The sequence below is a fragment of the Oreochromis aureus genome, linkage group 12 (genome assembly GCF_013358895.1).
Source record: "Oreochromis aureus strain Israel breed Guangdong linkage group 12, ZZ_aureus, whole genome shotgun sequence".
NCBI classification, from domain to species: Eukaryota; Metazoa; Chordata; class Actinopteri; order Cichliformes; family Cichlidae; genus Oreochromis; species Oreochromis aureus.
In genome coordinates this window covers 34,989,838-35,007,084 of record NC_052953.1, presented here as the reverse complement: position 1 = coordinate 35,007,084, position 17,247 = coordinate 34,989,838, and the positions used below count along the sequence as shown (strand labels likewise).

General features: G+C 39.6%; 1 protein-coding gene across 1 annotated transcript in view; it reads left to right on the top strand.

Moving 5' to 3' along the window:
* si:ch211-158d24.2 (multiple epidermal growth factor-like domains protein 9) overlaps nucleotides 1–17,247 on the top strand; it is a 117,063-nt gene that overhangs the window by 18,805 nt on the left and 81,011 nt on the right. The window contains exons 3-4 of the mRNA XM_039621254.1: nucleotides 6,885–7,024; nucleotides 11,578–11,727. Of these exons, the coding sequence (XP_039477188.1) occupies nucleotides 6,885–7,024; nucleotides 11,578–11,727 (290 nt within the window). The remainder of the gene's footprint in view (nucleotides 1–6,884; nucleotides 7,025–11,577; nucleotides 11,728–17,247) is intronic.

Sequence of the window (17,247 nt, the reverse complement as noted above, 5' to 3'; positions counted from 1 at the left end):
AACAAAAAGCATTTTGAATAATCTACACAGGTTTCTCTCATCGGTAGTTAGGCACAGGATGGTTGTGTTTCTGAGTGTAAACCCCCCTCATAAGGGCAGCTGCTGGTCCCTGCTACCCTGCAGCTCCACTGCAGGATGTTTGAGTACCAATAAGAAAACACAGGCAACAGCAGGTTTGCGTGGCTTTGTTGACCTGTTAGGTAGCTACACAGAAAGCTTAGGAGTGCTGACATCCAATCGGGACCTCAGGGCACTGCAGAAGGTGACTGGGGTGAGAAACCATTAGAGATTCCCAAGAAAGGAACGCTGCAATCATTAAAGCTGTTCCGCTTCCCCTGTGTAGATCCTGTTGATCTCAAGCAATGATCTTAGCACAGACTAAACTAAATACTGAGTGAGTTTGGGCTTGTAAGGAGAGGAGCTGCTAGACAGAGTGCTAAAATTGAATCAAGTGCTAAATGAACGATGGTTAAATGTGACGTAGTCCAAATGACTTTGCCAAGTGCTAGAAAAATGTGAGCATGTTACATTACAAAAAGATAACTTTTTCTTCCCCCTTTTTTTTGTTTTGTTTTCATGATCGTGGGAAGTGAAAGTAAAACCAGACTCGCTCAGCCCTGCTATAACATGGAATCAAAGGAGTTTGCAAAGAAAAGCGTCTGGACTTCTTTAAGTTGCTTGAAGACGTTTCACCTCTCATCTGAGAAGCTTCTAAGGTCCTTAGAACTGAAGAAGCTTCTCAGATGAGAGGTGAAACGTCTTCAAGCAACTTAAAGAAGTCCAGACGCTTTTCTTTGCAAACTCCTTTGACTACGATGACCTGGATGACTGAGAACCTTCACAGACATATAACATGGAATATTTGGACATGTTCATGCAGATTAAAGGCTAAGACGGCAAAGGGAGATCCGGCTCCTCTTTTCGTTAACACGCCCGTTGAGCATTTCACTGCTCAACCAGAAAAGCAACTAAACCTGCTTAGTGTACTTGTTTATTTTTACTGAACCTCGTGGCTAACTGAACCGACTGTCATCGTCCCCGTTACAGAGAGGACGTTTGGCCTGATCCGACACAGGAGCAGCCAATGGGGCAGCCCTGGCGCAGCAGCAGCAGCAGCAGAATAGGGTTAAGCTTTGTCGCTTATGTTATACTGACCTACTTAACACGTGGATCTGATGCAGAGCGGCTTGGCCAGCACGGGGCCATGAAACTACATCAAAACAATAACAAACCCCCTCCTTCTGGCCACAGAAGAAAAAGAGAGGGTCTTCATAATCTCACAAGCAGGGCCACTGAGTCGCAATGTAAACATTTAAAGCATAGTTCAAACCTATGGATTCCTATAGATTAGATGAACCTACAGTAGACAAACAGATGGGCTCCATCACTGTGCAATACCCCGTCAATGTAAAGTCATTCGTAAAGCTGCATTAAGATAAGATAACTCTTCCCTTCAGGATAACCACTTCAGAAAGGTTATGACCAAAATATAGGCCACAGTGTAAAATTCTGTGTTCATTGTAACCAAAATGTTGACACTTGTTATATCCTGTTATCCTAACACATATTTTTTTTTTTTTTATCTGCACCATTAATCGACTAGTCGATTGTTATATGAATTAGAAAGTTCTTGCTAGGAATCATTGGAAACATAGTTGCAACAGTAGGAGCATAGAATGAGCCACAGTTATACAAATCAGATAAAATCTGGTGTCCTCTGTACATTACACCATGCAAAGTGTTTGAGGTTAAATCAGAATTTATGTGACAGCGTAAACAGTGTAAAGGGCATTGCATAATGGTGGCCTTTATCAGTCAAAAGAGGGAACTACAAGAATAAACTTTGCAAGAAGCAGCTTTCTAAATATAAATATAATATATCATTCACTGGTGACATATTTATTTGCTTCTGACAGGATCCAGGATGTTTAACATCAGTCAGGCCAGGACTATCATATTAACTCAGTAGTCCCAGCACTAAAGCAAGGAGGAGGAAGTGTGCTGAAATGAGCTGAATGCGTGAAGGTAGCGGGGATATGACATTTATAAACGGTAACACTGAGTCTGCCAAAACACTGGCTGATGGCAAGAGGAATATTTCAGTGTGATCATGATCCAAAAGTAATGATGTGAATCCAGCAGAACTATTTTGGGCAGAGCTTTTCCTATATACTAAAATGTGGGCACAATCAAAGTTTTTAGCACCCAAGAGAACATTCCAGGCACGTAATAAAAATATTTAAATTAAATTATTTTTTAAATGGGCAGAAATGACAACAGAATGAATCAACTTCTGGTAGAACCCATCTAGGGATAAGGCTGGGTTTTATTTTATCCACATGTTATATAAACAGATTTTCAGGGACTATATGCTATTACCTTTCAAATGTATTATAAGTATTATATTTTGGCATTACAGTTTGTCTGTTGAAAGCTTTTTTTAAATTTCTAGCCAAGTTTAAACTCTTTATAAAGGCCTGGAGGTTAACCTAGTGTTTTCAGACCTGTTGTGCTTGCGTATGTAGTATTTCCACAAAAGATCCCCGAAGGAAAAACGCTGAATTAGACGTATTTTAATAGGAGCGAGAAAGCAACACAGCCCCAGCAGCAAAGAGCAGGTAAATAGCAGATGTCTGATTGTCTTTCTAGAAATTTGATATTTGTGCAACACTGGTATCCTGCAGGCAAACTACTGAAAACTACTAATCTTATCATTGAAAGAATACTGTTTCTAAAAAGCGAAGCCAATCAGTAAGTCATGTGAGGGTGCAGATCAGCAGTTTTACACTATGTTTGAGAGTGCTTCAGCTGATCCTCTGCTTTTCCAGCCAGGGGCCTGGTGGATTTGCAGGCTGCACATTAGACAGCACAGCTCTTAGTAAATGAGTCTTTATTTTGAGCTCCTCGCAGAGGAAGGCTCACTAGAAACTAATGACAGATTGTGTTGCATTGCCACAGGTCAGTGTGTGACTGACTGCCAGCCAGCTGGAGCAGAAACATGTTGGTGCTTTAAAGGAAAAATGCACCATGTTAGTTTAGCTGATTTTCCGGCTGCTGTCCCATATAGTATTTATTACTGTACAGATGGCTATTTATTATAGCATACTTAAAATGTTTTAGTGTTTATTTCAGGCAGCTGCATGCTGTGTAGTGTTTTGTGTTTGACATCTTTCTTTTATTTTTTCCTCTTAGAGAAATACACATGTATGATTAGCCAAAGGTAAGAGGTTGTATTTTGTACAAGGAAAAGTAAGGAATCAAAGCCAGTGAACCATCTGGCCTTACTGGGATGCTGCGCATTTTATAAAAAGTCAGCTTTCAAGTACACTCAACAGCAGATCCTGATGCGGAGTGAATGTTAGTGTTGAATGATAGAACATTACAAGTTATTTTCTTAGGGATTATGTTGACTGTTTCACTCTGATGAAGGTCTTTCAAAACTGAAACACTGGCTAACTCAAATCGTGCATTACAAAAAAATCAGCCACAAGTCACCAGCTTCACAGGAATGACAAAGAGGGCAGAGACCACTCCCAGAGGTCATCTTTTTCATCACATCAGTGCTCCCTCTGTAATGAGACCTTAATAAAATATGGAAGTTTCAACCCATTTAAAAAAACAAAAAACAAAACTCTAGCTCCTATCCCCCTAACTTTACAAGCAGCTTTCATATTAGCTGCTTCTCACAAACAGAAGGTGTAAGTGCGGGGCGTTCCTAAGATGACCATATTAGGCGTATCCTCTCTCTCTGACCACATAGTGATTTTGCCGAAGTAGAATCTCGATTACAAACTCACATCGCTGACTCATCAGGAAAGTTGCAAGCTAACAGGGGGAAGGGATAGCTCAGTAGGTAGAGTGGTGGCCCCATGATCGGAAGGTCGGGGGTTCGATTCCCCTGAACAGCTACCCTGAGGTACCCCTGAGCAAGGTACCGTCCCTACTGCTCCCCGGGCGCCCAAAGGCTGACCACTGCTTCACTGAGTGAATGGGTTAAATGCAGAGAGGAATTTCCCCACAGGGATCAATAAAGTACACTTTCTTCTTTCAGATAAAGACAGACCAATAATATTTCCCCAATAATTTGTGTTTTAGTTTAGTTAGTTTTCCAGGTTCACAAAATTCATGTTGAATCAGTTTTCAAAAGTCTAGTTTCTATAACCCCCACACACTCGTTTATAAGCACTTAAAGAAAAAATGAAACTTTATTTCGTTTAGAATGGCAATGTATTTAATCTAATCTAATACAGATAATTTGGCTATTGTAAAAAGAAATCCCTTTACATTTTCTGTCATTTTTTGATGAGCAAAGTATCTTTCTGTTTAGTATTAAATGGCAATTTTAAATAAATCTGTTTTTTTGTACCGTGTTTTTATTTTTTCCTTTGGCAGCTGGACATTATATCTTTCACTTGCTTTTGTTCAACACTGCCCACGCCTCACTAAGCATCGCCATGGGCCTCTGCATTAAGTGCAGTTGTTTTAACAAAGCCCTATTTGCATGAAGACCCACGCACACATTCATGGAAAGTGCTTCAAGTCAGTTGTGATTTGCTTCAATTGTTTTGAAGCCATTGCCCCCACATTACATTTCTGAGTCCATTGTCTGGGTTTAAGAGGTGATCAGGCCCGATTTAGCATTGTTCTCTTCCAAGGAAATGGGAAAAAAACAAAATCTCTTCTTGACACTCACACTGTATTAATGAGCATTTGCTATTTTTAACACAGGATAATGAGAGCAAAGGTCTGATCTGTGAAAGACACATTATCATGTGAAATAACTCAGTTGCGACTGTGTTATGGCTGAAGAACTCTGATGTAATTGGATTTAAGTTTGCTGGAGGATTCTTGGAGACATTTTATACAATGAGATTTTCTCAGCTGAAAGCAATCATTCTCAGTTATGTAAAGAACATGTGGCCAATAAAAGCCTCTGCTCGATGCTCTGAGATTTCATAACCTGACAAACACAGATCACAGTATTCTTTAAAACATCTCATATGTCTGCTGTTAATATTTTTAAACATAAATTACAAAGAGCTGCTTAGAAATTGAGACAGAGACTGTCTTCTCCCGAACTTTAGTAGAAACAAGCATCTGCCTCCACTCTGAGTACCTCCTCATAGCTCTGTGTGATCACATGTGCACCTTTGTGTTGTAGTTTCATATTCCTGAGCTATGTGAATTTTAAGGCATATGTGCTCAAATTTAGGCAAGAGAGACTTTAGGAGCTTATGTCCACTTGTCCAGGTCACTGCTGCACAGGCGGCCACTTTCATGATATTTTGGCCTTTTACAGTGGAAGACGACGGTAACAAGTCGTCTATCTTTATACAGTATACAGTCTGTTGTTTAATCATTTCATTTTTTACTAATCATTTTTTTAATTTGACATTAGAAACTGTACTGTATCAGAGTCAGTCTATAGATCAGGGGTGTCCAACTCTAGGCGTCAAGGGCCGGTGACCTGCAGGTTTTAGATGTGTTCTTGATCCAACAGAGCACATTTAAATGGCTAAATTACCTCCTCAACATGTCTTGAAGTTCTTCAGAGGCCTGGTAATTAACTAATCATTTGATTCAGGTGTGTTGACCCAGGGTGATATTTAAAACCTGCAGGACACCGGCCCTTGAGGACTAAAGTTGGACACCCCCTGCTATAGGTTGTGTATGTGTACATGACCTTAAATCCACTTTTTTCTCATGGGTAGGTTTGTTTTCAGCATTCAAAGAAATAGAACCGTGAACCTTGATTTATGCTACCTTTGTATGTAATAAATATACATTTGCACAATGTGTATTTTTCGTCAAAGGTAACCACTCTCAAAAAAGTGCATGCTGGGAGGTCCACTAATAAGCTACTTTTGTTTGTAATCCAGCTTTATATGCTACTCAGCAGCACCCAGTATATTATTACTTTACATGATTTCTTACCGCTGCTTCACGGTAAGAAGCAGCGGGAATGAGGATCAGCACCTCCAAATCTGAGGCCATGGTTCTCAGCCGGAAAAGGGTGGAGTGTCCACTCCGGGTCGGGGATGAGTTCCTGCCCCAAGTGGAGGAGTTCAAGTATCCCGGGGTCTTGTTCGCGAGTGATGGGACAAGGGAGCCGGAGATCGACAGACGGATTGGTGCTGCGGCTGCAGTGATGCGGACACTGCACCGGTCCATCGTGGTGAAGAGGGAGCTGAGTGTAAAAGCGAAGCTCTCAATTTACCGGTCGATCTACGTCCCTACCCTCACCTATGGCCACGAGCTGTGGGTAGTGACCGAAAGAACGAGATCGCGGATACAAGCGGCAGAAATGAGCTTCCTCCGAAGGGTAGCTGGCCTCTCCCTTAGAGATAGGGTGAGAAGTTCGGCCATCCGGGAGGGGCTCAGAGTAGAGCCACTGCTCCTCCACACCGAAAGGAGCCAGCTGAGGTGGTTCGGGCATCTGACAAGGATGCCTCCTGGGCGCCTCCTGGGTGAGGTGTTCCGGGCATGTCCCACCGGGAGGAGGCCCCGGGGCTGACCCAGGACACGCTGGAGAGATTATATCTCTCGGCTGGCCTGGGAACGCCTTGGTGTTCCCCCGGATAAGCTGGAGGAGGTGGCTGGGGAGAGGGAGGTCTGGGCTTCTCTGCTTAGGCTGCTGCCCCCGTGACCCGGCCTCGGATAAAGCGGATGAAGATGGATGGATGATTTCTTACCACATTTGCCACTAATAAATCGCCTCATCTAATTAATCAAGGCCACTGTATGTGGAGGGAAACCTTTTATTAAAACCAAACACACACACAGAGTACCTCATGGATACGCTGCCATGATGTAATGTTCTATTTATGTTCTGTTATGTTCTATCTGCTGGATATTGATTTTTGTCTTCTGTTCTGCCCCTACAGTTCAGGGACATGTGTGTGCAAATCAGGAGTGTATGGACCCAAGTGTGATGACTGCTACCCAGGTTTCTTTGACTTCAGCAGCACTGGCTGTCGGCCTTGCCAGTGTAACAACCACACCAACTACTGCCATCCGCAGTCCGGTGAGTCAGCTGAGGACAAACGCTGCAGTTCAATGATCTCATTTTCATTGTCACTAAAACCTAACCTTCTATTTTGTTTTGTAATTTTTCATTATTCAGGATTGTCTGAGTCAGCTGTGAAGAGCCACAGTAGTTTAGTTAGTGAAAGCATCTGCCTTGTAACAGAAAATCCTGCAAATCCGCACAATCTGATTCCAAAATAAGAGCTTTTGTTTAGACAAACTGACTCCAATAAATATTTTCTGGAAGCTCTTTCCTTATTGAAGTAATTCGTTCTCAGAGATTGATTTTTTTAAAATCATTTTTCTTAATAAATAAAGTCCAAGGAAACAATCAACTTCATCTCAGAGTACAACTTTTACTCTCTCTGCTTTTTACCCTACTTCATTTTGCTTGGAAGATTCACTTAAAACTATAATCATCATAAAAAGTAAATATATATACATTTTTTATGATACCAGTACTGACTACTAATAATGACAACAGATAACCTGTATTTGGAAATGGAACTGATATTTGTCTATATATATCTTGTGATGGTTTAACCCCATATTCATGACTCATTCATCACTTGTTGGTTTTTGGCTGTCACGGTGGGTTTTCAGAGCCAGTAGTAAACTGTGTTGGAACAATGTTATTGCTGGCAGCTACAATTTCACTCAATAAAGGCAAAGACTTCTTGGGCGGTCTGTATCATACACCAGGTTGTGTTATTTGTCAGATGATTCAATTCAAACGCTCCAAAAGGCAGTGAAGCAGTCCAGCTCAGTGAGAGTTGAAGCTTAAACACTGATCAGCTACACCTACTAGTTTTGGGTCAACGTGTCCTTGAGCAAGACAAAGACAAGTAAATCCCAAAAATGCATTTTATTTATATAGCGCCGAATTACAGCAGCGATGACCTCAAGGTGCTTAAATAAGACAATGAATGTGATGCGAGTGTCTCTCTACTGGAGCAACATCTACACCAGTGAAAACCCACAAAGTCTTTGGGCTTTCTCTCGAGAACCCTGACATGGACAACACCAATCTGTTAGAACTTGGAATTAAAGACGCAGCTTTTTCAACATGCACTGTTTGCAAATTGGCATTGCATAAGAAAGGTCATGCCTATTGTCCAGTCTCTGCTGATTGAACTTTTTAAATTCAAATGTTGCATTTGTCCAGGTTACAGTAACACCTTGATCATATACCCAGTGAAAAGTCTGCCAAATTTAATTCATCTTTGGCAGCACAATCATCTCCACTTTACTTCCTTCAAGTAAATATTTGCTGTAGTCTGTGGTCTCAGCAACCCGAGAAGCAAGTTAAACACTAGGGTGCAGTTCCAGTTTGGTTTGTGTTCTTGAAAGTGCATTTATCCTCCTTTGCACTTTCTTCAAATGAAAAGGAGGATTGCTGCTCGCTTCCCAGCAGTCAGGCCTTGAGACTTAGAAATCACTGGGTAGTGACAGCCCTGAAAAGGAGGAACTGCACAGGGGGACAGTGTGTGTGTGTGTGTGTGTGTGGGTGGGTGGGGCATGTGTGTAGCAGTTTTAGACGCCATATGTCTTTGCATTATAATGCGGGCGCAGATGGAGCTCTTTAGCCTTCACTTGGGCTCAGTGTTCATAGTGCTGTGGATTACCATAGCTCAGGTTTGACAGCTCCCTTTAAAGAGCGATTGTGGCTTCTCCCTAGGGCTGCTCACACAGGAAGTTCTTGTGCAAATGCAAATTAGGGCAGTATTCCAAACACTGTCTCATATAAACACAACAGGGACGCATTATTATTTTTTCAATACGCATTATTTTCAACCTTAAAAGTATCTAATGCACAGATAAGTAGACAAGATGATGTTTCACTAGAATCTCTCTGAACCTTAAAACATACATTTTCATACACAAAATTTAAAAATACTTTAACATATTAAATACTGCTTATAAATTGGTGTGTCTGAACTGAAAACAAGTTTTGTATTTAGATATTCACTTTTCTGTATTCCTCTTTAAACAGTAATTTCACCTCTTTGTGGTGATGGGTGAAATCCTGGTTACGCAAAGATATGGCATAAGCCTGTAGGCAGACTGAGTCACATCTACATAACCTTTGTCAGAGCTCATAGAGGCAAAACAGTTCAAACACACATTGAAGCTCAACTCCAAACAGGACAATAGTGGTGATGTCGTCACAGATATTTACAAGAACAGTGACTTTAATCTGGGATTCTTTTTCTTAAATAAAGCACTGAAGCAAAGAGTATGTTTTGAAAATTCTTTAAATTTAAAAAAAGACGAAAATATGCAGTTATGCTAAAGTGAGAATTAGCATGGACAATCAGGCATCTCCTTGAATGCAACAACCCACATTAAGTATTTCCAACAAGCCGTTTAAAGCCTGCTTTATATGTTTTCAGTAAAATTAAAATGTTATCTGGAGATAAACATTAAATGAAAATAAAGGTACAAAGCAGAGTAAAGTTGAAGGACAGAGCATGTTGTAGTGAAGAGGTAAACAGAACATCACCAGGAAATGCAAATTAACTGGTATTTATGCAGTCCTTCCCTGGTCTCACTGAACATTCAAAACAACAGCCCTTTTCTTTATGTAGTCTAAATACTGTATTAATCCCACATCCACACCTGTCAGTCAACTAATTAACCCAATAATCATATCTGTCGACATAACTGACCTATTTAAATATAAATAAATAAATGTAACTTGTTTCTTGGTTGGTGTGTTAAAGGTGCAGTTGTAACATTATTATATTTACATTTTTGCAGAGTGCACAACAAGCAATTTTTATCTGCTTCTGAAATGCTTCCTATTTGGGAAAGAAAGTTCTATAGGTGAGCAATAAAGCTGTACCCACCTTTTAAGGCGTAGCATGCTGAATTTTATTTAGCAGCCTAAAAGAGGCTTGCAGGTATTACACAAGGCTGGAAAGACTAAAAAAGTTCCGCTGTACCTGCATTTTCTACCGGTGTCCTGTTAACCCTGGCATCTATTGGACTGATTTGGATATATTGCAAGCCTAATAAATATAATATGATTACATTAAAGCAATTGGGCAATCCAGGATTGGTACATTGTAACAGGCCAAGGTGTTACCTTGAAATTCAATATAACCTCGACATACTCCATCCTGAAGTGAGCTATGGTTTTTATTGAATGATTAAGTATATAGTAACATGGCAGTTAAAAACACATTCCTGTTAACATGCTCAAAGCATTCTAAAAGCATTTCTCTTTGGCCCGCCTGGCTGCCTGCATGTAGTGTAAGGTGCCTACTTTGCAGTGTACCAGATTATCTTAAACCTTTTTAACCAAATTCACCATTTCACCAATACTTTATATAGCCAGTGAGTACCAATTGCCAGATCAAACCCAAGAGTTTCGATGAATTAGGTCATAGAATCAACTACAAACAGGGTTTACTTCCTGTTGGGTAGCTAGCAGTTCAGCAGTATTAGCTGCACATTTGGTGAAATTCCAACTGTTGCCTTAAGCGGTCTCAGCATAGTTGTTGCTTTGTCCTCACAGACATTTGATATATTTTAGAATGTGGTTAAGTGGCTCAACCCAAGGAAGCTCTAATAGATTAATTGGCTATTTCCTGATAGACATTAAGTGAGGTTCCTGTAAGAGTGAATAATGGTTTAACGGTAGTTTTTAAAAAAAAAATAGGAATCATAACTCTTACTCTTTACCCTGATGGTAAACACTGAAAACTATTAAAAAATATGTTTGGGTTTTTTTTGTCTGACCACCAGTCCAGAATCCAAAGACAATCATTTTACTGCTTTGTATTAACAAAAACATCAAGTACACTCTGCTTTAAGACTTTTTGCATTGCTTTGCACTAGTAGTTATTGCTTGTTTATAAAAACCCAAATATGATAAATGATTTCAGTATTGTTCTGTGTTAATTCTTTTTTTTTTTTTTAATTAACATTTATTTGAGAGTAAAAACCTCTTTTTAAGGGAGACCTGGCCAAGATGCCACCAGCAAGTATCTCACAATTACAAAAATTACACAATTAAACACAGGCAATAACAACACACACACAAACAAATAAATAAATAAAATGAAAATTCAATTAAAATTGAAACCATTTCATGTTATGGAATTGGCCTGAAGGATTCTTAGTTTTGATTTAAAGCACTTGATGAAATCAATCCTGTCATTTTCCAGTCGTTCTGCACAAAAGCTCTTTTGCCAAGTTCAGTTCATGCAAATGGAACAGAAAGCAACAAGTAACCTTGCGGACGGAGAAAATACCAGCATGTTTCATTGCAAACAGGGAACATATATAGGAAGGCAGCACTCGGAGTATTGATTTATATATAAAATGGTATAAATGAGAGTTCCTCCGATGCCAAAGCAGGCCATCCTACCCGAGAGTATAACTCACATTTTTTGAGGGTCTTAAAAAGGTCTTAAAAAATTTTGATTTAGATTTTTAAAATGTTGTTGGATTACATTGTTATATAACCAACTACTTTCGTTTTCTGTCATAAGCAGATCAAGAAAGAATAATAGCTAATCTTGTGACCTTTGTTCCACTTTTCAGGAGTGTGTTTGAACTGCGAGGGCAACACCCAGGGATCGAACTGCGAGAACTGCAAGCCTGGTTTTTACCGCAGTCCTGGAGCTGCCCTGACTGAACCCTGTGTGCCATGCCCCTGCTCTAACTCCACCTCCAATGGCACCTGTCACACTGGTGAGCACTTGTTCACATGTCAGGCATTTAGCGCTCGTCCAATGGCTTGTTGCAGTGATTAAGCAGATCTGGTCTTACTGGCTTTATACTCCATTAATCCCAGGATTTATGACATAAAAACCTGACAGTGATGATGTCTTGGAAAGCATTTTCCACCTTCATGCTGTTATTGCTGGAAATAACTCAGAATGACTTCATGGTGTCTACTGCTGGCTGGTTATACAAACTAAAAAGAGAAATGCAGTCAAAGGGAGATGTCATGAAAAGGAAAGAAGCTGACATCAGAGAGGTTATGTAGGCAAGCAACCAGCACCCAAAGGTTAGATAACCTAAAAAGCAAACTACATATAATACCACATATACTGCATACACACTTTGTATTTGGTGACAGATTTTGAATGGAGTGAAATTCTAGTGAGCCTTTCAAGGTCTGGTCCTGTTCCTGGATCTGCCTTTTCACAACACTGTATAAAATGTAAAGTATGAAGAGAATCCAGTGATTTGCAATCCACTATACATTTGAAAGAAAACTATTATTTCAAAGGCAACATATTGAAACTGAGAAAGTTTATTCCAGATATCAACTCATTTTGAATATGATGACAGCAGCGTGTTTCTCACTGTGCAGCCACTGCTTTGCACCCTGTGACTGTACCATTAAATACAATGCTGCTTCATTGCTCAAAGATCAGTCACTCACTTTGTCATTTTAGGATTCTTTCAGTCCTTTAGGATATTACATTAGTGTGGCTTAATTTTCTGAAATTATAATGATTTCAAAAATTGCTGAACAGTTTGGAAACATACCATCTATGAAAAGTGATCATTCTCTCCCTATTGTTATCTGCCGCTTTTTTCTATATCCAGCCGTGTAATTAATTGACCTAATTATTTGTGTATGTTTCACCAAGTGTATTGCAACATTTCTTTAAGTTTACTGTTATGTTATGTGTTAAAATGTAAACTTTTTTTGAAATACCAACATGGTTACAAGTTACAGCATTAGATATGTTCTTTTTGTATTATTTTTATTTATATGTGGGATTTAACTGACTTGCAAAAACAACTTTTTTGGAAATGGAGTATCAGTTATTTCCTTTGTGCTTTTCTGATAACTTTTCAACTGTAAACCAGAGTCTTTTCGATGTTTCCAGACAAAGATCAGCTCTCTAGTTCCCATATGATCCCACTTCTTTCACCTCAGGCTGCTGCTGCCCTACTTCCACAACCTACCGGAGGTCTCTGTGGTGCTGGCATCGGAGTTGAACTACAGTCCCTATAACATTCTAAGACTACCTCAATTCTTCCTTTAATTTCATCGCAAGGAAGTAGTTTAAAAAAAAACATGAAGATCAGTATGTGGTCAACAACAATCTTTGAAATACTAAAATGGTGTATCACATGTCCCATATCAATGTGCAATCACCTTTAATTTCCTTGAGTAAAAAAATCTAAATTTAACATTTGGTGAGTGAGAAACACATAATATAAATAACATATATATATATATGTATATAATACCGAAAAAATCATGGACCAAAGATGAGCTTGGCATCAATATGTCAGTAAAGAAAGCCTTTCAAATACTATTGTTTCAGCCTCAACATCGCATTTAATCTGTTATTAGACTCAATTGGCTTCTCTCAAAATGTAAAAGAACCCACCCACCACTTTAATCACACTCTAGATCTTGTTTTAACATATGGCATAGAAACTGAACATGTAACAGTGTTTCCTGAAAACCCTCTGCTGTCTGATCATTTCCTGATAACATTTACATTTACAATAATTGATTACACAGCAGTGGAGAGTAGACTTTATCAAAGTAGATGTCTTTCTGAAAGTGCTGTAACTAAGTTTAAGAATATAATCCACCCACTGTTATCATCTTCAATGCCCTGTACCAACATAGAGCAGAGCAGCTATCTGAACGCTACTCCAACAGAGGTCGATTATCTTGTTAATAATTTTACCTCCTCACTACGTACGACTCTGGATACTGTAGCTCCTGTGAAAACTAAGGTCTCAAATCAGAAGTACCTGACTCCATGGTATAATTCTCAAACACGTAGCCTAAAGCAGATAACTCGTAAGCTGGAGAGGAAATGGCGTGTCACAAATTTAGAGGATCATCATTTAGCCTGGAGAAATAGTTTGCTGCTTTATAAGAAAGCCCTCCATAAAAGCCAGAACATCTTACTATTCGTCACTGATTGAAGAAAATAAGAACAACCCCAGGTTACTCTTCAGCACTGTAGCCAGGCTGACAAAAAGTCAGAGCTCTACTGACCCAACAATCCCTTTAACGTTAACTAGTAATGACTTCATGAACTTCTTCACAAATAAAATTTTTATCATTAGAGAAAAATTACCAATAATCATCCCACAGATGTAATATTATCTACAGCTACTTTTAGTACCATTGATGTTAAGTTAGACTCTTTTTCTCCAATTGATCTTTCTGAGTTAACTTCAATAATTAATTCCTCCAAACCATCAACGTGTCTTTTAGACCCCATTCCTACAAAACTGCTCAAAGAAGTCCTGCCATTAATTAATTCTTCAATCTTAAATATGATCAACCTATCTCTAAAAATCGGCTATGTACCACAGGCCTTCAAGGTGGCTGTAGTTAAACCTTTACTTAAAAAGCCATCTCTAGACCCAGCAGTCTTAGCTAATTATAGGCCAATCTCCAACCTTCCTTTCATATCAAAAATCCTTGAAAGAGTAGTTGTCAAACAGCTAACAGATCATCTGCAGAGGAATGGCTTATCTGAAGCGTTTCAGTCAGGTTTCAGAGCTCATCACAGCACAGAAACAGCTTTAGTGAAGGTTACAAATGATCTTCTTATGGCCTCTGACAGTGGACTCATCTCTGTGCTTGTCCTGCTAGACCTTAGTGCTGCGTTTGATACTGTTGATCATAATATCCTATTAGAGTGAGTAGAGCACGCTGTAGGTATTACAGGTACTGCACTGCAGTGGTTTGTATCATATCTATCTAATAGACTCCAATTTGTACATGTAAATGGAGAGTCCTCTTCACACACTAAGGTCAGTTATGGAGTTCCACAGGGTTCAGTGCTAGGACCAATTCTATTTACATTATACATGCTTCCCTTAGGCAGCATCATTAGAAGACATAGCATAAATTTTCACTGCTATGCAGATGACACGCAGCTCTATCTATCCATGAAGCCAGGTAACACACACCAATTAGTTAAACTGCAGGAATGCCTTAAAGACATAAAGACCTGGATGGGCGCTAACTTTCTGCTTCTTAATTCAGATCAAACTGAGGTTATTGTACTTGGCCCTGAAAATCTTAGAAATATGGTATCTAACCAGATTCTTACTCTGGATGGCATTACCTTGGCCTCCAGTAATGCTGTGAGGAACCTTGGAGTCATTTTTGACCAGGACATGTCCTTCAACCATATATTAAACAAATATGTAAGACTGCTTTCTTCCATTTGCGCAACATCTCTAAAATTAGAAATATCCTGTCTCAGAGTAACGCTGAAAAACTAGTTCATGCATTTATTACTTCCAGGCTGGACTACTGTAATTCTTTATTACCAGGATGTCCTAAAAACTCGCTGAAAAGTCTTCAGCTAATCCAAAATGCTGCAGCAAGAGTACTGACAGGGACTAGAAAGAGAGAGCATATTTCTCCTGTTTTGGCTTCCCTTCATTGGCTTCCTGTTAAATCCAGAATTGAATTCAAAATCCTGCTCCTTTAACGCGTTACTGTAATCCGATTACTTTTTTCAAGTAACGAGTAATGTAAAGGATTACCATTGCAAAAACGGTAATTAGATTACCGTTACTTTCCCTTTCGTGACAACAGCTGTCTGCAGATCAACAATGGATAATATATCGAGTGCGGGAGAGAGTATGAGCGTGCAGCGTTTAAAGCGTGGAAGTACTGACCTTACTTTGAGTTTGATTCCATAAAAAGTGACAAAAACATTAGTGTGTGTTGTGCGTGGGAAGAAAACTTCTTTTTACAGCGAAAAACCCCCCTAAACTTCCAAGCAAGCACCGAGTGCGCTACGACTGTAATGGGAAATTCACAGAGAAACTCGCGGAGTCTTCAACTGACCGCTGCGGCACACCTGCATCAGGGTAAACCTCCGCCTTCCCCAGTCCTGCTTTACAGGTGAAAATAGAGCAACTAGTCTTTGACTTTATTTATTTTCTGCTGTGTTTTACTTGCATCTATTTGAAAGAGTCAGTGTAAACACAAAAAAAATATTTTATTTTATGTGCTGGAATGTGCAGAAAATAGGTTTAAATGTTAAACAAATTTCTTCCAGTCAGAGAATGTTGCATATAATTAAATTTTTGCTTGATGCATAAAGTTAAAAGATTAAAACTAACTAGAAAGCGAAAATTTCAGAAGAAATTTTATGTGTGCCTATGCCGCTGCTATTCAGTGTAGTTTGCCATTCATACAGCTACAGAGAGCAAAACTCAGAAGAGCAGCCATTCTCCACCATGAACTATGGTAAAAACAAACACCGCTCACGCTTCACAGATAACAGCTTACAGTTTTGTGTAAAGATGAAGTTACTTCAGTACAGCGCCGATTTGCAGGCGCTGTGCACACAGGTTCATGAGCAGAAGTCCCATTGTACCACGGCAGATCCGACAATGTTTGCATGAACACGCTTTGAAGCATTACGTTATGGACCACTTTTCACACATGGTTGGTGTACCCAAACAGCCGGCTGTAGCTTTTCAACTCACAGCCCGACACACACCCAAAAAACAGCCGAGAGAGCACAGACTACGCCCGAGGCGTGATTGCAGGTGCCGCTCAGGTGGGTCCACCTCCCCTGCAGCGGCACTGCAGACCACGCCCGCCACACACATCAAACACGTAAAATAAATATTTATGCACTTTTGCATTCACTTTTTGTTTTTGTTATTTTTACACAGTGTTCTGAATGATGAACAATGGTCTACAGCCAATCTTGTGTATTATTATACAAACTTTGGTTGTAAGATTCAGATAACTATTTAATAAAAGCTAAATATTTTATATGAGAGTAAGAAAGAAAAGTATATCTTTGTGTCCACCTTTCTCTGTTAATGCCCTACCTGGCCCCTGGCAAAAGCTTTGCTAGATCCGCCCCTGCACAGTTACCAGCTGTCAGCTACACAAAAAAAGGAGCTTGGTGTATATTTGTCTGTCAGAAACAGTTCATAACTTCCCTTGAACTCATTCATGTCACCTAAGGGTAAACCTGTTTCTCCATCACCAGTTCAGCTCTGATGATTCAGTAAGGACATCTGGTTTGGAACAGCCGTTTTTACAGCTGTGGCTGCAGCAAACATCAGCTGATACTAGAAATTAAAAGCAAATGAATTCTAACAACAGCTGATCAAGCTTAAACGTGCTGCTGTTGTTTAGCGCGATAAACAAACAAGAGAAAAAAGCCGATCATTGATCAGTTTCATGACTGAAGTTTCAACAGGCGAGAGAATGACAGGGAGGCTTTCATAAAGTTC